General features: G+C 30.1%; 1 protein-coding gene, 1 long non-coding RNA gene and 1 pseudogene across 2 annotated transcripts; 2 read left to right on the top strand and 1 right to left on the bottom strand.

Moving 5' to 3' along the window:
• The first annotated feature begins 868 nt into the window (after positions 1–868).
• Positions 869–25,843, top strand: LOC105283216 (mycosubtilin synthase subunit C). The gene is made up of 13 exons (XM_026968517.1): positions 869–1,265; positions 12,715–12,902; positions 13,528–13,803; positions 14,673–14,828; positions 15,159–15,385; positions 15,993–16,055; positions 17,195–17,405; positions 18,074–18,241; positions 18,656–18,852; positions 21,200–21,395; positions 23,213–23,576; positions 23,684–24,134; positions 24,903–25,843. The coding sequence occupies exons 2-13, from the start codon at positions 12,770–12,772 to the stop codon at positions 25,041–25,043; spliced, it is 2,583 nt and encodes an 860-aa protein (XP_026824318.1). The 5' UTR covers positions 869–1,265; positions 12,715–12,769; the 3' UTR covers positions 25,044–25,843.
• Positions 6,152–7,171, top strand: LOC113561694 (annotated as a pseudogene).
• On the bottom strand, positions 9,725–10,399 carry LOC113561698. Its single transcript, XR_003406371.1, has 2 exons — positions 9,978–10,399; positions 9,725–9,907 (listed from the first exon to the last, which is right to left on the bottom strand). It is a non-coding gene; the product is annotated as an uncharacterized LOC113561698 (long non-coding RNA).
• Positions 25,844–26,664: the final 821 nt, after the last annotated feature.

Raw genomic sequence — 26,664 nt, forward strand, 5'->3', positions numbered from 1 at the left:
TATACTGTTACATCGAATTAAATTATCAATTTCTGTTATATTATGTCGAGATAAAATAAAATTATGTTAATTGTATTTTTTCACAAAAATATAATGAGCATAATTTTAATTTAATATCACATTTATGATACTCTATTGTGTTTTACAGGTTTATTGTAATCATAATTTTCCTGTTTGGTTACTTTTTACTTTTGTTGCATGGACATAAAATACAAAGTGAAGGTAAAATCAAAAGAAAAAAAAATCTTTTCACATTAAACATAAATTAACCAAATTGATATTAAACCGGTTGAGTCTTGACTTGCAAGTTCGTATGGAAGTGGCTCACTTGACTTTTAACATTGATTATTGATACTTGACCATGTTCCATGGCTAATCAATTGGTCTTTAAAAAAACTATCAGCTTGACTGTTTTATATAAAAATTTAGAATGATTCGTAGAGCTCTGCTATAGTACGAATTAGATAGTATTACGTATTAATACTATCACATATATTATTGTGCTAATTAACTAAGATATTTAACAAAGAATAACAAAGATATTTACAATGAAGAAAAAAGTTATTATTAAACAACTGTAATAATTTTCGTGTCTAGAAAGAAGGACACAATCATATTGCAAAATAAAAAAATTAACTCCGAAACAGATGCTTTGGAAGATATGCTTTAAGCCCGAATTATGCGGAAAGTTTGCGAAGAAATTTTCTATCACGCCCGCATTAGCCGATACGCGTCAGTAATTGAACATTAGAAAATATTGTGACAGGAGAGAGGGGCAGAATGACGATCAACCAAGTGGCATGAAATGTCGGTGAGGTAATGGTAGCGGCGTGATGGGGGACAACGAACAATTCAGAGTCCTCGTGGCTGGTTCTATATAAGAGTACACATTATATCAACCAGAGGAAGCATTCTCTCGCGGTAACCAGCTCGCCAATGACCGAACATTGAGGTGAAAAAAACTGAGGAACGACCTGAAGAACCGCTTTGCCTGCGTTGAGTGAGAAAGGAAGATCAAGAGAAACAACAGAACTAGACAAGGAAACATCGAAAGGTGCCTGCTTGGGAGGAAGAATACTATAGAGTGGGGCCGATGTGTCAAAAATAGCCAAATACATGTATATATACAAGTGAAAGGAAAGATCTGCCAGAATTGTATTGCAACAGGTGACGGTGCGGCTGGTCGAAAGTGTCGGTTTTCACTAAAGTGACTCGTCGCCACAGAGTTGGAGAGTAGAAAGCTAAAAAACAGAGTGTGACAAGAGGTGAGTAAGTTAACAAATTATAAAAAGAGTTTCACATCAAAGAGCGCTGTAATGCACCAATAAATCGTGATGAACAAATAAAGAGTAATTCTCGTTGTAATATAATGACACATGAAGAATGTGAATGTTTATTCAGAAATCATTTTTTCTACGAAAGATTTAGAGTATATGATTTTTTTTTATTTTGAAAGCACTTAAATCCAATTTAAATCTTTATATTTCATCGTTGCAGAGATTGCATTTGTGCAACATCTTAAACTTGTTTTTACACAATTAGACTCTAATAACTTTCAACATACACTCATTATATAAAGCTTTTTCTTCATCAGTTTAATGCTTTTGTTATGATTCATTTTAATCGAAAAGTCATTCATTATCTGGAAAACAATTTTTGTCGATGTTTTCAAAATAAACTATAGAAATTTCTAATATCATATTTCTGTAATAACAGTAATTGATAGGAACTTTTTTATTTTGCACGGTGTGTGTGTGTGTGTGTGTGGGTGTGTGTATGTGTGTCTGTGTGTGTACAATGTTTAATGACGTGTTCACCACTGCCAATATATGCGATCTTATAATATTTAAAATATACCGTGTATTATTCATAAAACAATTACATGTGACTAAACATTGTAATGTAATTTATAAATGCAAGTTAATAGTTTTTATAAAATATATAGCAAATATGCAAATGTAGATTGCACATATTAAACTTTTCAAAGTGTTATGAGTTAAAACACATCGAATGACATTTTGTCTCCTCAATACATACATAGTTTTTTTAAATTTAATATTTATAAAGAACGTCTGACTGTCACGTAAAACACAATATCAATTCACAGAAACTATTTCTTTTACATTAGCTTAATGATATTAATTGTTTGAGAACCGAAGTGTTGACGCAACGATATGGAACTTTCGAGGTAAATTTTTCGAACAAAGAAACATTGAGTTACATTTGCTACAACTTAGAACAGTGTTTTAGTAATACAAGATTTAATACAAAACTATTTTAAGAGAAATATACACACATAGAAATATGCGTACATAATAACGTTAACATAATGTACAAAAACAGGAAAGTTCTAAAATAATTCAATTTTTATTCTATTCTTCATATTTTATTCTATCTGTAATCCTTTGTATGAAAATATGTCATTTCATGTTATTTCATGTTATTATTATCGGATATCGGACATCACATGTCGAATGCCTAAAACAAAATATGAATCCGACAATATCGAAAATAGCAATTCACATTCTTAACGATTCTTTTATGCTCCAAAATTTATCCAAAACACAGTATAATCTTTCTATAACCGAGCGTACACATATAGACAGCGTTATAGATAAGAAGGTTGCAGCACTTTTTTTCTGAAATTTCAGAACATATTATTGGACTGACCGGAAAAAAGTTCATACGGAGTTTTTTAGCTAAAGTTTTTTGTTTAAAGTTTGCTCCGGAGTTTAAGAAACTCCACACAGACTTTCCGAATTAATGCAAACCTTTATATTAAGAATTATATAATACAAAATTTTGCGTTTGAATTTTGCTAAAACAAATCTGTACCGACTTTTCGGTTAACAATAAAAATAAAATGCACAATTTTTACTTAATCTTTTATTTTATTTAAATACTTTTTATTCATTTTATTTAATCGAAATAAAAAATTTATTATTACATTATTATAAGTATTACTTTCTGCTGATAAATCTATAAAGTAACGATAGAACCAAGTATTACATTAGTTACACTTTTCTTGAAAAATGTAACAAAATTAATGTTAAAATTACTAATAAAAGAAAATAACACAGTTACCAACAAATTGCCGAAAAAAGTAACTGTAACTGTAATGACGTTACCAATAACGTATCTGTTGATTATGTACATATGTGTGGTTATGTATCATACATACACATATAATGCATATATAATACGTACAGTGAATGCAAAAAGTATTCGTACAGGGGAAATTTCTTTGAAAAAATCGTTATTTGTAGAAAATAAACTTTAAGTAACAATATATTAATTCTGAATACAATATATGTTATACTTCTGAATAATATTACATCAACAAAAATATAATAATCGAAACATATCGTCCTTATAATTAACAAAAACAAAAACTTGTATTAATTCCTTGCGCAGAAAGTATTCGTATACTCCTTTTTTAATTAAAAAAACTTATTAATTAATACTTTGTAGGGTTTCCATTAGCATTAATTACAGCTTGTAGTCTTTGATTGATCGAATGTACCAACTTTTGCGTGACAGTTGATGAGATAGAATTTCATTCTTGTTGAAGAGCTGTTTTTAAATCATTTTGATTAGAAATTTGCCTTTTTCTAATAGCATCTCCAAGAATTTTCCATAAATGTTCAATAGGATTCAATAGGATTGAGGTCAGGTGATTGGGGAGGTGTATATAATTGTTTCCGAACATTATATAAAAGCCATTGTTTTGTATTATATGCTGTATGTTTAGGATCATTGTCCTGTTGGAAAATATATTTTTCCGCGATTCCTAATTTTTGTGCACTAGTATGAAGATTTTTTTTAAATCTCTATGTACATTTTGTGGTCCATTATACCATCAATAAAATGTACATTGCCGATTCCAGCTGCGCTCATACACCCCCAAACAAATACAGAACCGCCACCGTGTTTAACCGTCGGTATAAGATTTCTTGGGTCTAATTCTGTATTTTTTTTTACGCCATACCATACGCCTGCCATCGGAGCCAAAAATATTATATTTGCTCTCATCTGAGAAAATAACTGTGTTCCAGAATTCATCCGGTTTATTTAAGTATTGTTTCGCAAATTCTAATCGTTTATTGCGATTAGTCGCATTTACTCAGAACTTTTTCCTGGCAACACGGTCATGATATCCGTTTTCTCGCAACACATTTCAAACTATGTTAGCGGAAACGTCCACACCGCGATTTTTTAGTTCGCCCGCAATCTTTGGAGTACTTGTTTTCGGATCCAGCTTTACTTGGCGAAGAATTAAACGTTTGTCGGTTTCAGTGAAGGCTTGTGGTCGGCCGCTTCTTGGTTTATTTTTAACTGTTTTTCTAATACAAAAACGGTCAATTATTGATTGGACTGTTGATCGAGGTCTATCGATGAGCTGAGCAATTTCCCGTAGAGATTTACACTGATTGTGTAATTTAATAATGATTTTTCGCTCTTCTTCGTTAGTCTCCTTATTCTTGCGACCCATTTTGCTCTAATAACGCAGTAAGACTGATATGGATAGTATTTCTAGGACCGTAACCAAGAAGTAAAACACACATTCCTATTGTAAACAAAAAAGCTCCACGTAAACACTTGTGTCGCAACGCTACAATCTAAATCTCTCAACTGTACGAATATTTTCTGCGCATTGATTTACTACAAGTTTTTGTTTTTGTTAATTATAAGGACGATATCTTTCAATTATTATATTTTTGTTGATGTAATATTATTCAGAGATATAACATATATTGTATTCAGTATTAATATATCGTTAATTAAAGTTTATTTTCTACAAAAAAGGATTTTTTCAAAGAAATCTCCCCTGTACGAATACTTTTTGCACTCACTGTATGTAATTGCTACATAATAAAGTATATTTCGTGATGTATAATAACTCGAAAGAAAATGATTCAACATGGAAAAATAAATAAAAAAATATAAAATAAGAAATTTTTAGTACACCTGCACACGCCGGACTTTAGAAAACTTGTTTTAAAAATTCATCGGATGTATGTATGATTAAATATAGCTTAGCTATTATAATCTTTCTACTCATTTTGTTTATATTAATATTTATAAATATTACTATACGGTTTAAATAATGAGCAACAGGTTTTTGCACATTATTTGTTTAAATTATAAAGTAAATATTTCCATCAACGGACATAATTAAGAACTATTCTTATTATTTTAACAACATAGCTTTTGTTACTAAAGTAATGATATTTATTTTTATACATGAAAATGAAAATTGTAGTCTATTAAACAGAGAAATAAAAGCTATTTTATACTTATTAATTCAAAAATTTATTTAATATATGCAAAAGTTTTTAACTGTGTATGTACGCAACTTCTCATCTCTGAATAAAACAAGTTATATCTAAAGTCCGGATAGAACTTGTGCAAAAATCTGTTCACAGTAATGAAATGAGAATAAATGTTAAGATTAGAGACAACCTCATTGATTTCAATGACCTTGATATATATATTGTCGAGGACGTAATTCTGATCAACTTATAAAAGTTTCAACCGTCGCTCATTGTTTATTATAAAGTTATGAACAATTAAAGATCGTGAGATCGCGTCTAATCTTAACATTTACCGAAATTAGTTTACTTATTAAAGATTTCGCGAAGAATTTCTTATGTGAAACATAAAATTTGAAGTCTTCGCTTGAAAATAAGAAGAAAAGTTGAATGTTTTTCGCATATAACAGCATTGCCAATCTTGCGTTTTACATAAATGCCGCCAGTATTAGTGTTACTCAAGATATACTATATTAAGAAAGTTGCATGGTCGAATTATACCTGCATGCGTACAGGCATATGTGTATAAGCTGTTTAAATGTTCAAAACCTGATATTTTCACCTATGGAAAACGTCACTACGGAAAACTTTAGGAAGCGGATAATATAAAAATACAAGCATATTAGCAAGTGATTTTAAATACTTTATATTGGGTCATTAAGTATGAAACTTTACAAATGTAAAAGCGCCATCTTTAACATTTGTTACCTCAAATTTGGCGCCAGACGTCAATATCAGGTTAGGTTAGTGTGATAGATGTATGTTCGCTCTTCAAATGTCATATTTGTTTGTTCAAATATCTTCATTAGTTTTATTGGTGGATTCTTTTTTATAGAACTATGGAAAAGTCCAAAATTCGTGTGATTTATGAATATGAGTTCCGCCGTGGAACCACAGTGTCGGAGACAGCTCGTAATATTAACGCTGTATTTGGTGAAGGTTCAACTACTAAAGCAACGGTGGGCAATTGGTTCAAAAACTTCAGAGATGGAGATTTCAGCCTCGCTAATGAGCCACGTGGAAGACCAAAGACGAAGGTGGATAATGATCACTTGAGAGCCGTAGTAGAGTCCGATCCATCTCAAAGTACACGTGAATTGGCATCGATATTCAATGTTTCTATACCCACCATATTGTTCATTTAGCTGCAATTGGTAAGATAAAGAAGTTGGACAAATGGGTCCCGCACGAATTGACCGATGCGCAGCAGGCGCAACGTCTAGAGGCTTCCCTTTCTTTGCTTTTCCGTCACAAAAATGAATCTTTTTTTTAATTGAATTGTGACCTGCGATGAAAAGTGGATACTCTACGACAATCGTAAACACTCACATCAGTGGTTGAACGCTGATGAACCACCGAGACATCACGCGAAACCCAACATTACACAGAAGAAGCTTATGGTGACTGTTTGGTGGTCCAGGTCAGGTGTTATCTACTACAACTTTATGAAACCTGGTACATCGATAACGGCTGAAGTATATTGCAAGCAACTGGACGAAATGATGCAACAACTTGCTATTAAACAACCGAAATTGGTCAATCGGTCAATGCCAATCCTGTTGCATGATAATGCTCGACCGCACACTGCACGACTGACCGTGGCAAAGCTACAGGAGTTGGAATTGGAAACTCTCCGTCATCCACCATATTCACCAGATCTATCACCTACCGACTATCACTTCTTCCGGAATTTGGACAACTTGTTGGTGGGAAAATTCTTCAATTCTCAACAGGCAGTCGAAATAGCCTTCCGCGACTTCATCGATTCCCGTACTCCTGGCTTCTATAGTAGAGGCATAGACCAACTACCACTAAAATGGCAGAAGTGTGTAGATAACATGGGCGCATACTTCGATTGAAAATAAATCATGTCCATGTGCCAAAAAATGCAAAAGTTTATGTTCTATTTGTAAAGTTTCATACTTAATGACCCAATAAATTTAATTGATCCGAAAATGTATTATGCACAATTCGATTTTTAACAAGTGACTTTTGTATACGTTTTTCACATTTTATTCAAAATTTCCAAACAAGATTGATAGAAATTATGTCTGTACTGGATAGTAGTACCAAAGATTTGTGAAACTCTAATTAACTCTATTACAAAATAATACAGAATTATACAAATTGTTTTCTACCTAAATGTAGAATAACAGATTAGAACATTAGGAACAGGATGATTTTATATTTCTTGAAACTGTTTCGTAAAAACTGTTTTCTTTCGTAAACATTTATCAATTGAATATATTTTTCATTGGTTTATCCCAAGCACCTAGAATAGATTTTTGTGACTAAATGATAATACATCTTATTGGTTCGAAAGTCTGAAAGTTAGTGCTATCTAGCATAACTTACTTGTAACTTTACTCTGTAACACATTGAGAAAAAACATAGTTGCGCATTCACTATAATTTTGCTATAATTTATAGTAAATTTCAATATATTAAAATCGATAATGATATTTTTCTTATAGATTTAATTATACATATTATGTAGCTGATTTTATGCTGCATTATGGTCGCTATAACCATATACTATACGTATTGGATATTTTTTTTAGTTATTACTAACATGTTTACAGTTAATTATAGTTAATTATAATTAAATGTTTTCAGTCATTATTTTTGTGATTATATTGGTTATAAAAAAGCGATCAATTTATTTATCATACGTTTATCTTGATTTTTATAAATATTGAATTCGTACAAAATTTATCATTTTTTAAAAAGGTACAAAAAAGCGCCAAGTATAAGCGAGCGAAGAAAAAAAAGTACTCTACGTTTTTCGTTCAAAAACGAACTCTACAGAATTAATGATATCAAAAACTTGCGCCAACTATGAAAATGAGTATTTATGCAAATCAGAAAATCTATTACTTTATTATTATCTATACTACATACGGACACATGCATATATACGTACATGATATCGACTACGAATGCGGAAGAATTATTGCAATACAAATAAGTATTTTTTCAAAATGCTTGGCGCTGTTAAATCGAATCTATATATTAATTAGTAATTAAATCCTTATAATTTAAAGATTATAATAATTTCCGTACAATCTAACTTACATAACAAAGTTCGGTTAAGCACATAAACTATATGTTATAAATTTAGTTAAAGTTATTCTATACTTAATTCTAATTCTTAATTCTGTCACGCATACACACATACACACACGTACGCACGAGAAAGAAAGACACACGCATATGCGTGCACGCATCCACAAGAGAGAAAGAAAGAATGAGGCAATTAACATATTGATTCTAGAGACCCTCTAATTGATTCGATTTAGCAGCGCCAAGCATTTTGAAAAACGTAGAGTTCTTTTTTTTCTTCGCTCGCTTATACTTGGCTCTTTTTTGTACCTTTTTTTAAAAAGGTAAATTTTGTACGGATATCACAACCTTTTTAGTATACATACAATATTATATATCACTTGGTTTACTTTTTTTTAATTAAAGATACTACCACTTTAACTTATTCGAGACACAAAGACATTTTAAAATAGACTATCACTTTTTTTGTCGGGTATACCACCACTTGGATTTTTTTATATACCACACGTATACTTGGCGTTTTTTACCTTTTTTAAAAAAGTAATTTTGTACTGACATCACGCATATTGTAATGTTAACAGTTTTAAAAACAGAATATTTATTTTGCGACATTAAACATGATCGCACCTAGCATGATTATATATTAAGTAAGACAAATCCCATCACTATCTCTATTATCTGCCATAATTAGAATATAAATTATGAAATGAACAAAGTTAATAAATTCTGAATTATCTAAAATCGCCGTTTATGATTCATGATATTATTTATTGGACACCCTATATATTATAATCCAAAGTCGACACCCAGTATATTATAATAAGATAAAGTGAGATACCCTATATATTATAATTAACCCTTAGCTGGCACACTTCACCAGAATCACATAGCTGGCACACTGGGCCGTTTCAGACCCCAACCACTAAAATGTTTGCTGCGAGGAAGCTATTGATTGTTTTCACTTGAAAAAATTCCAAGATAGTCTTCGAATGTTGTTTTAACAAATGTCCATAGGGTATTTTGATAAAATGTAATATTGAGTATGAAAAAAATTGGAGAACGTAGAAAAAACCAACAAATGACTATTTTCACTCAAAAATTCATAACTCTCCATTTTTGCATATTAAGAGCTAAAAATTTAACTTGACACTCTTAATATACAACACTTTAAGGAAAAAAATGATTTGATAGTGGTCGTTTCAAAAAGGTATTTATTTGGAGAGTTGAAGAGACGAATTTCAGCCAAAAAGTATTACTTATTTTTTCAAAATATACTTGTTTATTTATTAGATATAAATAAATTGTACTCCATTAATGTAAAAAAATGAATGAATAATATCAAAAAGGACTATATATAAAAGGATATAATCGTAAAAAATATGAAAATAATAATATATAATAATCAGAATCTTCTTCAGAGTATTCAGAATCATTTCTAGTATCTTCATCAGAGGGATTTTCGTCCAAATTATCTTCACGATCCTCCTCGAGTAGCTGCTGGCGTATGGGTCGAGGCCGTAACTGATACGCCATCTAATAAAACCGAAATAATATTATACGCTCTTGAAAAAAAATTAAACATCGTACAACATGATGATCTTACCTTTTTCTACACACTGATGACGAAAACCAATGAAAAAAATTCAGAAAAAATATCTTCGAATAATTATAGCTGGCACACTGGGTCCCTGATGACCCCGGTCCGTTTCACTCGACTGTCACAGCTACAGTAACACTTTTAGGATTACGCTCTGTACTCCAGGAGGAAGAGCGTTCCTCGTCTTAACAAGAGATGGTACCACAAGTACCATTTTCGTACTATAGGGGGGCTTAAATTGGAGCTGAACTAGGCTGGGGCGTTTAAGATCCCACAGTGCTAGCTAAGGGTTAAAATGAGACAACCTGTATAAAATTGAATGAAAGAAAAAGGTTTTGACTGATAAGGAAGTTAAAAGAGGAAAGCGAATTAAAATAGCTTAACAGATTTTATTTTCACATTTTAATCATGGGAATAAATAAAGTTTAATGTATCGTGTCAAATTTTTCTCGAACCACAAATACAAGTTTTTCGGGTTGGTCAATTAAAATCGGATATCCAATATATTATAATTAAAAGTCGACACCCAGTATATTATGATTAATCATCGGAATAAATGAAGTTTAATTTATCGTGTCAAATTTTTCTAGAATTACATCTATAAGTTCTTCGGGTTGATCAATTAAAATTGGACACCCTATATATTATAATCAAAAGTCAACACCCTGTATAATATAAAATAAGATAGAGTGAGATACCCTATATATTAAAATGAGACCTGTTTATTGTAATAAACTAAAAAGTATCTAGATATATCGCTAGCGCTCTCTCGCGACAGAAGTATCAACTGTACAACAATTTCGTGGTCGACCATGACGACCATGACGACGTTTCTTACATGTAAATTTCGGGATTTGGACCTTAGGGCGTAATATCTCCCCTCCTAGGGCACGTAGAAAAAAATAAAGATACTTTTATAATATAATTTAAACCCAAGCTATCGAATGAGCCTACTCAGAATTTGATCAATTCAGCCCTTATTGAGATCTGATAATCTCGGGTACTCGCAGCTCGCCGACTCGCGTAAAAGATTCACGGTGCGGTCTCGCGCTGCGCGTATACTTGGCGCGAGACACTATCGTGTCTCTTGATATTCAATATTCAATATGATTATTGAAAATTATCATAGTTTATAATGTAAAAAGTATGATTGGTAACTTTCTTTATAAATATAAGGCTATTTTTATAAACATTATATTAATAGCAAACTTATTTATTATAACAATGAATATAACTATATAATTATTGTACTATACAATTGTACTCGCAAATATCAAATATTTTTTTCTTAATGCATCTTATGATGGCGAAATACTGATTTCTAATGAGAAGTTGCGAGCCGAATTACATAATACAAAAATGTTTACGACTTGTGTCGGTTCGGTAATGTGGCCGCTACGGATAATCGGATAATTGCTTTGCGACAAAGTTCGGCTCGTGACGCAACTTAATTGATATCCTACTTAACATGAAGGAAAGAATTCGTGACAAGTTTGGACTATTATTGCTGTACAATGTCAATCAAAGTTAAATATTAAGGAGGTTCAGGTGCTTCAAAAAAATGCAGCCAACCTTATGAAATTTTAATATATTGTTCTGCAATGCAAAATAGAATTATGTGAATTTTTTTGCAATTTTTCATGGCCCCGTTTTGAAAAATATCGACTCGAAAGATTTTCCTTTTTTCATAGGTTTTTATGGGTAATGACATAGTACACAACTTCAGAATGAAATAATGCAAGAAAAAATGCAAATGACAAAGAAAAAAAAAGTGCACATTTATTTTAATAATTTACAAATAAATGAGAGAAAAAAGGAGGTAGATTATCGCATATTTCGTAGAGAAATTAATTATTAAAAATGAAATTGCCTGATTTTTCGTCTGCTGAGAAATTGGAAACTAACAAATGTGGCAACAGCGCAATCGAGTATAGTATGCTGATTGGTTCTCTTGCTTGGCTCGAACTTCGTGTGACTTGAACTTCGTGTTGCGAATGTCAGAATGTCATAGTGGCTGTCAGTGCGGTTATATTGACAATTTTATTTATCTGTCATTTTTGTGGTTAACGCTTGAATTTTGCGGTGAACGCTAATGCGCTGTTGCCAAGTCAGCATAGAATCCTACCGCGTCCCACTACTCCCCCCGATGAAGCACCCGAACCTCCTTAAAAAAGAACTTACTAAATGTTTGGAAATGCTTGAATAATATTTTGAAAATTTATTATATATATTCTATCGATCTTAGTATTATATTTTATATATAATATTAAAATTTATAGGATATATAATATATGCTTATTTTACATACACACACACAAAATATACATAATTCTATATATCGTATTTTATATTCTATAATATTATACATTTCATATTAAAGCATACTAATAAAAAATTAAATCTTATAGCATTTATAATGTTTTTTATTCTCAGTTGGTACAAATTTTTACTCTATAATAATATTTTTTTAGAAAAATCGAATAAAATTATCGAATTAATTCTGCGTATACTTAGAGTCTTGTTCTTAAATTGTTTGTTTTTATATTCCTTTCAGTGATGTGCGTACGAGTTATGTTTTGATACAAAATTTGTCACTTGTTTCAATATAGAAACAATTATTTTTTAAATTAAATATAAGTTTTTATTTGAGAGAGTAATAATTTATTTTCTCAAGTATTGTTATACATTTATAAATTATCATATACACGTTTCTTATTAATTCTTATTTTGAATAAAATTTCAGTTCTTCGCCACTTTTAGAAGATAGAAAGTTATACAGTTGTCTGCAACAATTGAAGATGGGTACTTTACAACAGCAATCAATTTTAAAAGGTCTGCAAATAGAAAATGACAAAGAGAAAAAGTTAGTGCATGAATTGTTCAGTTGTACAGCCGCAGCCCATCCGAATCAAACTGCGATACGTTATGAAAGTAAGATACTTTTATTTTTCAACAAAAAAAATAATAAACTTTATCTTATATCAAGTTGCCCAAGAATACATAAAACTCAAAATTTACAAGAGCTACAAAAAAATTATTGGAAACGTCCATGTTAGTCACAGAAACTAGCTCTTTTATAATAAAATTAATTCCATTCACTTGTTATAATAATAATTATGTTAGATCCAATAAAAAATTTACGAAATTATTGTATTATTGCAAACATTGCAATAAAAATAACAACATTTACACATGTTAACTTATTTTTGCCTAAAGGCAAAAATAAGTTAAGATCTAAAGATCATAATAATATCTTTTTTTAGATCATTTAATTCAAGATGTTTATCGTGATTAATTGTAGATTAGTAATAAATAGTGGGTTAGTAATCGAGGACATTTAAGCTGTCAATGTCGGTTGAATTACAAATGACTCGCCATTGACTCACGGATGATCAGCTCTTAATAATACTAACAACAGGCTATGCATAACCAGTTCACCTGACCAGTTATGCTAACTTTAATGTACAGATTTATATATAAATCTGTAATAATAACACGGGCATTGCGTCGAAAGAGAATTTATATTCAATTGTTGCTTACGGAAATTCTATCGCAGATGACGCAGGTGAGAAATACACGTTGTCTTATGAGGAACTAGACAACATCACCAGACAATTGGCACAAGCCTTACATAAATATGAAAGATACGAGAGAGCTTCTCAATCACTGGTAGCTGTTTGTATGAAACCTTCGGATCGTCTCCCAATCATATTACTCAGTATATTGAAAGCGGGGATGGCCTATTTGCCCTTAGACGCGGAATTCCCCATGTCCAGAGTAAAACACATTCTTGAGGAAGCGCAACCATTGATGGTGCTAATTGAACAAGAAGGTAAAGAAAAAAACATTTTTACATTAATCATATATTTCAAAATAAATGTCATTTCGTATCATCAAGAACAATAAATTATAATATTATAATATTTTGAAATATCTATGCATCTTTCTGTTTTACTACATTTTTTACTTGTTTCTTTTTTAATTTATTTATTATTTATTGCGTTATTATTATATATTATACTTATTATATTTTTCATATTTATTCATGTATCTCTACTTTTTATATGCATATTATATGTTTACACCTTTTCATATGTTTTTTTAATTACAAATTTAAGTTTCTAAATTAACATTTTGTAATAAAATAAAAGTTTCTAAATTTAAAATAAATCGATGATATGAATCATTAAAATATTTTATAATTTTAATGTTTAAATTTATATGAAATATTTATATAATATATTACAGCAAAATAATAAATTATCAAGATTAATGTTGACATCGATATCAATGATATCGAAATGTACATATTGATCGAAAGCGAACATATGGCGCGCGATAAAAGACTCGTGAATATGAAGTATAAGCATAGTAATAATTTTCTGTCACTATTACGTGATTTTCTTGTACGAGGTCGTATATCCATAGATCTTATGTACTGATTAGTTTTTCTCGAGGAAAGAGTTAATTATACTTCGAAAGCGTGCAGTGGACCGTTCCGAAGTAATTTGTAGAACGCAAATACGTTTTATTATTCTTAACAACGTAACAACGTAAGAATCGTATGCACAAAGAAACCTTGAGGTTGATTTCTATTCGGTGTAATTTCAGATGAAAAAATTGATGATTCTGTTGTTGCTTGGAAGGTCTGTTTATGTTTCAGACACGTATGATTAAACAGAAATGCGATTTCACTTTCAGCGGATTTGTCGATTTACGAGGGAACTTTAGTCATAACGTATGAGCAGCTTTTGAAAGAAGCCAAGAAAATACAAAAGAACACATTGGAAATCAAAGAATGTCCAAATCAACTTGCTATTGTCCTTTATACTTCCGGAAGTACAGGGATTCCAAAAGGTAATGGAATATTATATTTTATGTTAATCATACGAAAGTACAGCGTGGAAACTAAGTTAGATAATCATTCTTATTAATACTTGAACATTTTTCAAAAGTTAATGATAGTTTAAATTTACTTTATTATACATACTTTCTCTATCCTTCATATCTATCTTTTAATTCGTATACATAATTATTATTTGTGTAATCTGTTGCAAAACCGGTTCTAGTTCGACTGCGATGAAAATAAGCGTTATACTGATAATTTATACGCAAAATACAGTTCACGGAAGTAGTTACAGTAAGACGTAGATGTACTCTGTACTCATTTATCTTCTTTCCTTAAAGGCGTGCTCATACCGCATACTACTCTATTGAATCGTCTGGAATGGCAATGGAGAGAACTTCCATATGCCGACGACGAGGAACGATGTGTTTTCAAAACTTCCCTTACGTTCGTTGACAGCGTTCCAGAAATTTGGGGACCTCTTTTGCAAGGTCGTACTCTGATAGTCGTACCGAAAAGCGTAACAAAAGATCCGGAGAGATTTGTACCACTTTTGGAGAAGCATCAGGTAATTTTAAATGTTCATCCAGATTTGTCGTACGAAAACTATAACTATATATTCCGCATATGTACAAATATAGAAAAATTTTAACAATTTCCAGAAATATTAATATCGGTGAAAACTGTCATATCAAAAGTTTTATTCCAATATCGATATGTAACTGCCTCAGAGTTTTTCAAATTATAAGAAATCCATATTTTTTTTGATAAAAATATTTGTAAGCACTAGAAGGTATTTTTTAACATAAAGTATTTTTTTTTATCTCTTTGTAAAGATCACTTGATACATTAAACTTGTAAATCATGACATATTTATATTACTGTATTATGTAATATTTATATATTTATAAATACATTAAATATGTAATATTTATATGTAACAATAAAATAGCAAATTTATACTAATTATTGTAATTCAAGATAAACCAAATCGAAAGATTCCAATTTCGTTTAAACATTTTAGAAAGTTCCATGCGGCATTTATCATAACTTAAATTTACGCATAAATTCTACGTGTATGTTGTGTGTAAAAGAATATAAATTTATCCAGTATTTAATTCACTATAACTTAGAAAATAGTTTATGACAAACGGAAAACTACTGATGCATTTCAGATACAACGTTTAGTCCTCGTACCATCGCTACTGCGTTCGTTACTCATGTATTTGGGTCTGCCGGTGAGTATATAATTGCATTCCACGCTATCTACTTCTTTTATATGAACTGATTATATCGTTGTTATTAAGTAAGATTCTCAACATTTCTTGATTTTGCGCAATATCGAAAGGTTAAGAAATGCGTCATTACTCTTGTCAATGTTGCACGATCAAGATAAATAGGGCTTTTAATGATCCTCAGCAGTGACCATCATTCAATTCGCATGGTATAATTAGAAAACATAATCACCAAGCATACGCGTAATAGATGTAGTTGTAGTGTTTACTTTTAACATTCAAGCGAGTATTTTAAGTAACCTTGTACTCTTGACATCTTAGTGGCAAGAAGTTACTTCGAGAAAATTCGAGATGGAATACTTGAACCGCGAAGAGTGTCCATAGGCCAGATCCCAGATATATTGTTAAGATCAGCGTTTTATTTATGCTGTCTTATTCATCGCGAAATGTTTCGTTTTGCTTGTACAGTATTATATAATTGTGCATAATAATAATTTGCTAAATTTGAAGTAATTCAATTTATTACATCTATAATAAAATAAAAAGAATATTTAAATTTATACAAGAGATTGCACGTGTTTTTTATTGATTGATGCTTTTTATTCAACAGTTTAAATTGCTAGATAATGTGATGCGTTTACTTTCTCTGTATGTTACACTATATTAAAATATATCTATATACGCAAACATTCAGTAAAAGTAAAATACAATGTCATATCGTATCTGTAGTTGACGTAATTTTTTATACATATAATAATACTTACAAATTTATAAATATATTAGTATAAACGATGTATCACGCATTCCGTAGTAGCAAATCTAAATTAAATGTGTCAATAATAAATAAGTTTCCTCTCTTAATTACCTTAAGCAACATGGAAAATTTTCCAAACGTATTTATTACTTATATACATATAATCCTACATATTTTCTACATCGCAATTTTGCATATCTATATTGAAATGTATGCAAATTATACATATATAATTTTGCATACATTGTAATAACATTCTCGCGCAATTAATGTGTTCGATACTTATTGCATTGAGATAGCTGAAGTCATTACAATTTGCGCGATAAAAATATTTGCTGCCTACTCTCGCCTGAAGCGTTCGAGGCTAATATACAATCACGTTGCGCAGGATAATGAGAACGTTCTTGGTCGTTTGAGACTGTGGATTTGTTCCGGGGAAACTTTGCCGATCACGTTGGCTGATCAGTTTTTTACTACGTTTAGCAATGAGGACAAAATATTAGCCAATTTTTATGGTAGCACGGAAGTTATGGGCGACGTCACGTATCATCTTTTAAGCAAACGCGCACAATTACAGGATATGGAAAAAGTGCCGATTGGTAAGAACAATTTTTACTCGTCAATATGAAACTCACTAAAAAAACGTCATCAATGGAATAAAAGACATTTAATATTCTTTGTTATTTCTAATTTTACCATTGCCGTTTATCAATATAGCTACATGGAAAATGATCATACTTTGAATTTTGTCCGGATTCTTACCACTAACATACGCGTAAGCGGAAGCTGTAGAGAATTATGCATACAAATTCTATTTTGATTACTTTTACATTTGATCTCTTATCTCTTATTTGATTCGCATATCGTGAAACTCATTAATGGTAAAACTCTGCTTCGAGATGAGATAAAAGAATTAATACAAAATTATAAATTATTAAGAAAGTTATAAATTATTAATACACAGTTTTGCGTTATCGAAAAGTCTGTGTAGACTTTTTTTAGCAAAATTTTGTATTAATTATTAATACAATTACTTAAGTAATTCTTAATATATTTAATTTGCTAAAATAATCTGCGGACTTTTCGATCAGCTCAATATTTAAACAAAGAAGTAACTAATCTCTCTCTCTCTCTCTCTCTCTCTCTCACTCTCATTTACATTTCACTAAATAATCTCCGTGATTTTATATTCAAGTCAAAGATAATTCGTGTTACGTGTTTGCACCAATCATATCTGTTACGAATATTGCTCCATATTTTATTGCAGGAAAACCAATTGACAACTGCATAATTTACCTCGTGAGCAAGGAAATGCGACTGGTACCTCAGGGAGAAATCGGAGAGCTGGTCGTGGCCGGAAAAAACCTTGCTATGGGTTATATACGCGAGCGGGACACGCATAAATTTCTGGCGAATCCTTTCTCCATTGATCCACGTAAGAGAATGAGATAACATAATAAAACATCGAGTAACACATCATTTAAGCGCAGAAAAATTTATTACAACGTGTAAATCTCACTATTCATGTTTTTAATTTCATTCACTAGCAAAATTTCAATATAACATTAAAATTACTTTATATTTTAAATTGTGTAATTTAAAACATTAATAAATTTTTTCAAGATTAATCTTACTTTGAATTTTTTACAATAATGTTATAATTTGTCACTAATTTGTTAAAAATGGCAACTATGAAAAAAAGATAATTATTAACGAAAACGATACAAATATAAAAAGATCATTGTAAATACTCATCAGAAGATAGCTTAAAAATTCATGAAATTTGCCCAAGTTATCTCAAGTATAATATCTTTTTTTATTTTAATAAAACTATTCTATTTATTTATAGAATATTCGAGAATCTTTCGTACAGGAGATTACGCTAAAATTGTCAAAGGATCAATAATTTACGAAGGACGAGTAGATTCACAAATCAAAATCAGAGGTCATCGGGTTGATCTCACAGAAGTTGAAAAGATGGTTAGCAAAGTACCCAATATCAATAAAGTTGTAATCCTTTGTTACAAACCTGGCGAATTATCACAGGTAAATATTATAGTTACTACAGGTAACCCCCACCTACATTCCTCCTCTTACACACACGCACACACAATGTCACGTCACAGTCTGTGTATGTGTGCGTCTGTGTGAGAGAGAGAGGAAGGGGCACGCTTACGCATATGCATATGTGTATTATTATGTATAATATTATATAGTGTTATGTAATAAATACACTTAAAAAATTATCTTTTTGAACAGGTAAAAAAATGTCAAAGTATTTGAATTATCTAGGTTAGTTTTTTTTATAAGAAAGTGTGATATCACACACTTGCACCAATGAAACAAGTATTTGATGCAGAAAAACTAGATGTTTTTCACTTCAAGTATTATATAGCAATACATATAGTAATACAAACGTATTAATTAATTTCATTAATATATATTAATAGAGAAAAAAGAAGAAAGAAAATGAAAAGAAAAGAATTTGGAAAATTTTTAACGCGTCAGATTAGTTATAATTATGATAATTTATACGTTATTGAATTTAATAACGTCAAGTTCTTTTGCATGAAATATATTTTTAATATAAATATAATTTTAAGTAACAGCAGAACGAAGAGTTAAGCTTATGCATGATTTTAATCAAGGTTTGTTGAAACGAGAAACAAGGAGAAAAATTTATTCTTTAAATCATGTCACGTTACAAACCTTATTGTTAGTATCTAGACATAAAAAATTTACTCTTACTAAGAGTTTGTAAAATTACATTCCCACAGTATTTTCATTTCTTTAATTTCATCACATATTATGTGCTTACTAGTAAATAAAATGGTCAACATTTACAAATAAAAACATTTAACTTTTATTTAGAATTTTTTATCGACTTTTCCTATTTTTCGTGAAAAAATTAATTGTTTCATCTTTAATAGAATTAAATCATGTGTTTCCGTTATCAGAGTGAGCTCATTTTGCACTATTTTTTTATTTCTTCAAATGGAACGACTTAAGAGACGTCCAGAAAGGAAACCCAACAAAAAGTTTTCGTCAAGTATAGTTAGTGCATCCTAATAATGACATACTTGAAGTTTTGCATGTTACATCAATTAATACACATTTACTGTCTTTATTATGATGAGCTTTCTGAATTTTCTAAACGTGAAGTATATAGTTATTTATATCTCGCGGATCTTTTTCATTTTGACATATGTAATGAAGAGTGAAATTCTATGTAATTTCTATGTAATGTTTACTTAACAACTATGTGAGCTAGTGTGTAATTATTATATTTATATTTTATTCTTTACGACAGAATATCACTTTCTACAAAATAAATAGGATAAAAAATATAAATATTTTTATAATATAAAAACAGGATCACGAGTAATCGATTAAACCTATTTAAAAATCAATTGTTACCGTTATGGGGATATAATAATCATGTCTTTACTCAACTACAGGCTTCGCGTTAATATACACATTCCGTCTCGTCACTCGTTCCTCTCTCTTCCTGTGTGAACTTGATGTGAAACTCTACGTGTTTCTTGATAATATTGATTAGTCAACAATTTCGATTTTTAATTTTTCAAATCAATTACATGTAATATCGGCAACAATGTTGATAATGTCTATATTATAGACAATAATGTCTAACCATAGACAACTTGATTTGTTCGAATATCTTTTTTTTCTACTAAATGCAATAAAGTACAATTTTATGTAAAAACTAAACTTTTCAACTGATTTAATACTTTTACATTTTTCAAACGTTTATAAAAAGTAACTAATAACAATAATTTACAAAAACTGGAGATAATAGAGATGCTAAAGATATTAGATAAAATTATTGTATTACATTTAAAGAAGATTATGTGAAATGGCTTAGTTATATCCGAAAAGTCCAAAATTATTTAGTATACACCTGAGTATTTCAATCTCTTTTGTCTCTTTAGCCTCTTTAGTCGATTCAAATACGAAATCAAATTTTAATACTTTTCATCATTCGTTACTTTGCACGTTGTAAAATTATTTGAATTGATAAATCGGGATTCTTTGATTATCTGTATTCGGAATTATCTTTTCGATTATAAATACTTTAAAAATCAAATGATTTAAATTGATAATTTTATATCATAATTATATATTTTATATTTTTACTAAGAATGCATTTATATCAGCTTTGTTATATTTCATCCTTAGTAGATTTCATTATACAATGTTATTTTTCTCGAAATCACACATTTTTCCTAAACCATTCATAAAACCACTGGTATCATTAAAATATCAGAAATCATTAAGAAAAAGCTAAATTTTCTTCTAATGTTAAAGAGAACAATAAGAATTTTTATTATCTATTCTTATTATTGTTTCTTTCAGTTTCTTTTGTATTTTTCAGACACTGATAGCCTTTGTTATCCTCGCGGTTAATATGAGTCTATCTACTTCAGAAATTACGGATTTCCTCCAAAAGATATTACCGCCATATATGTTACCACAAATTATTATTGTCGATCATATACCTCTTTTAACTAATGGAAAGATAGATCGGCAGGCATTATTAAAGCAGTATGAATCATCTTGCCCTAATAATGGTATGTCAAATTATATTTTTTATATATTTAATTATATATTTTTTATGTGTTTTATTATATTATATATTATATAATAATAATATTATATATATATATAATATGTTTTTAGTATTTATTTATATATTTACATTATATATTTCCTAATTACATACTTCTTATATTGCTCTTATGCAATAATATTGATGTTAAATAATGCATTAATTACATTAATATACATATTTGACCGATATATATAACTATTTTATTATTTATATATCAATTTTGCAAAAGTATATAACAAGCCCTGGTAGAAATTTCGTGCAGGTTTTAAGCAGTTATTGAACAGTTATATTATATTCTGTCCATTAACTGACGAGTAAAATTGTTGGGATCAAGATGTAACGCTTTTCCTGCAGTTACTGGGCACAAAAGATACACAAAATCTAAACTCATTTACTGAACAAAAACCAAACAATAAGTGGATAAAGAAACTATTCAACAGATTAATACGAATTTGTTGCTCATAAAATGGGCAGTTTTGGCCTAGTAAAATTTATATTTTGTGCATACTTGCTAATTTGTACAATTTTATGATTAATAAAATCACAGTACAGGAAATCTTTGAAGCGGAATATATATTGCGCTGAAATTAGTACATATAATATCAGCATATATCAAAGATACAATACAATTCTGTATTATTATTATTCCTCTAAAAAACCTTACAAAGGTAAAAAAAATACGCCAAGTACATAAAAAAGCAAAACTAAATATGATGAAATCCATAGTTAACTAGTCAAGTACCTAGAAGCAATTCAGTTTGAGGATTTGTAATTTGAAATAATACTTGGCGTGCCCGGGTCGCATTAAAACGTACGTCTTACCTATAATTTGTGTAAACTCTATGTGTAAATTATTTGTATTGAGTGAGTAATGAAAAGGGCTATTTATAATCACTCCGCTAATGTGCAAAACTGTAAACATATTTGTTTTAATATTATCAAATACAAAGATTTACGAGTCATTAGTGAAAATACTCAAGTAAGTTCTGTCATAATATATGGGCAGTTGCCTAGGCAAACTGTACATATTTTTACCAGGAAAACTGCTTCAGCTACTGAACAAAACTCTATCAAGTTCTTGTTCATTTCCTACACAGTATTGATACAACTAATGAGGATGCAGTAATACTACACAGTAACTGATTGGGTGTCTAGAAAAACTGCACAGATTTCTACCAGTGAACTATAACAAGTTGCCAGAAGTTTACCCTGAAATCGGATTATTAATGAACATACAATTAGGAGAACCGGTTTTAAGATTTTAGTTTCTTTTATTTTCTTCCTGTTCCTTTCCATTTCCACTATATCTATATTAAACTTGTTCCATTTCTTACGAAATATTAGGCGAATAATTGTTCCAATCCTTTCTGCAACTTGTGCAAATTGTGAATGTAAGTGAACGTAAGTGAATGTAAGTGAATAGCAAACAAGCAAATATAATAGAATGAAAGAAAATTCTAATTTAAAATTAGTCTTTATTCCGAATAATAAAATTTCACTAATATTTTAACTGCAATTATTTTTACACTGAAGTAAAAACATATTTCTCTTCTAAGAAATTTTACTCTTCTAAAGAAGTTTTAAAACTGTAATGCTTAATTTCAAAGATCAGGAATTCCGATTTACAAACTGAACATATCTGAAAATATCTTGAATATATTGTATATTATAATTTTTAATCCTTTTGTTTAAGTAGAATGAATGAAAGAAAAGCTTCTTTTATTTTTTAATGCGACAAATTTATTATTAAGTGAAGTAAAAAATTCTCTTTTGTAGATGATGATGTTGCGGCCAGTTGCAATTACAATGATGTGCCAAGTCAAGACCTTGCAAAAGCACGCGTTCTCTTTCCGACTGTCGTGTCCGTAATCGGATGTAATAGTCGTACGCCAGTGACGTTGCATGCGAATTTCTATGAGCTCGGTGGAAACTCCTTGAATTCCATTTATACCGTAACCAAATTAAGAGATCAAGGTTATCAAATCGGTATCACGGATTTCATCACGGCAAAAGATATGGCCGAAGTACTGAATCGTATGAAACTCATATCCTCCGTTGAAGAGCCTCTGAAAGAAACTATTGATGAAAAGCTATACGTCTTCGAATCATTGAATGATAGTCATAAAGAGGACGCGATCGAGTGAGTAAAATATGAAAAAACTATTTTTAATTTGCAGGGATTATTGAAGTACATGTATGCGTACAAGAGTGAAAACTCTGAATTAAGACATTGATTTGAACTTACAGGATAATCACAGAAAGCTTTTATTCGAAAGCTGATTTAGAGCAATGGTTAATGCCCGATATAAAGAGGACTGATTATCAAGAGCTGATGGAAACTATGTGGAACTCTCTGGTAGAAAAGGGCCTGAGCTTTGCGATGAAGTCGATGCAAAGCGGCAAGACAATTGGAGTTACCTTCAATTTCGACGTTTGGGACGAGCCTGAAGTAATAATCAATTCCAAACTAATTATCATTTTCGATTTTCTTGAGTACCTGGAAAGACCGATTAGGGAATACAAATTACCGAAGGGCAAAGGTAAAATCATTCACAATTTCATGATGGCAACGAGCAGCGACTTGAGTTCCGCGGAGAACGTGCTTGTGATGGGACAGATGGAGGAGTATTGTTTGCATCTCGCTAAACAGAAAGAGTACGCGGGAATCTTCACCACAAATACTAGTCCCCTCACACAGGTAAATAATAAATATGATTCGGACATAATTGTCATCCAACACCAAGATTTGAGACTTTCGAGATTTGTTGTTGGTTATTCTTATCAGTTTTCGTTTCCGAGTTGGAGTCAAAATTGATAACATTATATTCTACTGTGATATATATTCACGACGATTATTAATTTGCATCCGTAATACAGCATCCGAAACACGCAACGTTCATTTATTTTAAATACTTTAGGAGATATAATTAACTATGAGCGTGTGAAATTTACTATTATATTTTCATGATATTTTGAAGATCGTTAAATGTATGTGTCATATCTATAATAGAGTGCAAAACGTAAAGTATTTGTAATATTCACAAGATTGTACGAAATATTTTACTGAAACCACAAAAAAAGAGACGATATTCATAGATGTTCTTTCATTAAGATAATTTTGTGTGTATAATTTTAAGATACTTATTAATTAAAAGAAAGCTCTTCATTAGTATTTAAAAATGATACTAAAAACGAGATTATTATAAAAATAAACTATGAATACTATCGAACAGTTCTGCGTAAAACTTTCACTCATTGTTTAAATCTTTTAAATCTTTCAGAATAATTTCCATAGCTTCACATAAAAATTTTAGTATATTACATAGCCTAAACATAACTTTCAATATATAATACATGCAACAATATAATAAATTCAAATTTTGATGATGAAATTGGCATCTATGTTCTATAACAATTGAATTAATAATAATTCTCTTAATTTGTATCTTTTACGTAAAATTTACAGCAACTTGGCACGGACGTGTACAGCTATGAAACCATGTTAGTGTATCAAGTGAACAAATATGAGACACTTGGTGGAAGTAAACCTTTCGGCAAAGCTCCCGACAGCCAAGTGGCAATTTGTTCGTTAAAAATGATCCACTAAAGCAATTTTAGAAAATAATCGAGAAGTAAAGTATTAGCATCGATTAGTGAGATCAATATATCCTTGTTAATAATCTATTGTGATATCATTAACTTTTAGATTATTATTTCTTATGAATATTACTGACAAACAATATAAAAGATAATCGCTTAAAATAAATTCAAAATTTATGTTGTTTGTCAAACAAGTTAAGTTAATTTAATTATTATTGTTCCTTCATTATCATTTCATAAAACAAAGTTGTACAAAATTTTAGTTAATCAATTGCTTACAACTTTGAATAATTGGAGAAATAATTTTTAATTATTTATTGATATTTAATGTGGTAATTTTTTATTAATTTGACTTAAACGTTTTTATTAAACATTTTTATTCAAGAATCAATATTTGTCATAATCATAAATTAGAACTATTACTGCTGATATAAAAAGCCGCAAATTGCGATAAAACATTTCAGAAAAATATTTAATTATTAGCACATACACACACGCACACACACATATAAAACTTATAAAAACTATTAAATTTATTGTAGACTTATACAAATTAAATCTCTTTCTTATAATATTATACAGAGTATATGGTAATAAGCCAATGCTTGTATGCAGATAGTGTAGATTGAGTTGAACTAAACAAAATATCTTAAATCGTTTTGTGATCTTCGCAATAATAAAAAAGTTATTAATTGAAGTTATGATTTGCAAATCAGAGCAAATCTTGTATCACCGAGGCACTAGGCGGACATAGGTACGATAGCACCTCTCCGACCGTATCTCTCAACAACGCGTGTAAATACAAAAGAAACGATAACGCGTCACTATATCTTTATCTAATATTAGCATCCCCCGTTACGGCTTCGCCCGCGATATTTATGTGTAAAATTAAATAAAAACACATTTTATCCCTTCTCACCCGTTAGGGGTGAAATTTCGGAAAACCCTCCCTAAGTGAGCACCTACGTGATAGTAGGAATATACCCTTAAAATTTCAAGTCGATATATGCAGTGGGTCGGGCTGCACGTTGATAAGTCAGTGAGTGAGTGGTATTTGGCTTATATATATATAGATTTTGCAATAGATTGTTATCATGTTTAGAGTGTTCCGCCTCGGCACGCGAAACGTGCTCTGATTTGCAAATCTTAGTCAATTAATAACTTTTTTATTCTTGTGAACATCGCAGAACTGTAAGCAGGACTTTTTGATTCAAAACCCACTACACCTCAAGCATTGGCTAGATTATCTGGACATCCTGTATATAATATTAACATTATAATATTACTTACGTTTGTAATATTAACATGCTATAAACTTTGCTTTTGTAACCATATGTCTATGACTCTTATGTTTCACGTGAGAAATTAAACTGACAAGACTATGGCTTTTATCTCCTCATATATTATAAAAAAGAATAACATACTTTACACTACAAAATGTGTGAAATCACAACAAAATTACCTTTTTAAAACAAGGTACAAAAAAGCACCAAGTATACGCGCTTGAAATTCTTTCAAAAAAGGACTCTACAAAACTAATGATATGAACAAATTGCGCCAACTACAATGGGTATTTATGCAAACCAGAAAATCTATTACTTTATTATTACTCTTTGGCCGATATTCAT

The sequence above is a fragment of the Ooceraea biroi genome, chromosome 1, assembly GCF_003672135.1.
Source record: "Ooceraea biroi isolate clonal line C1 chromosome 1, Obir_v5.4, whole genome shotgun sequence".
Classification (NCBI taxonomy): Eukaryota; Metazoa; Arthropoda; class Insecta; order Hymenoptera; family Formicidae; genus Ooceraea; species Ooceraea biroi.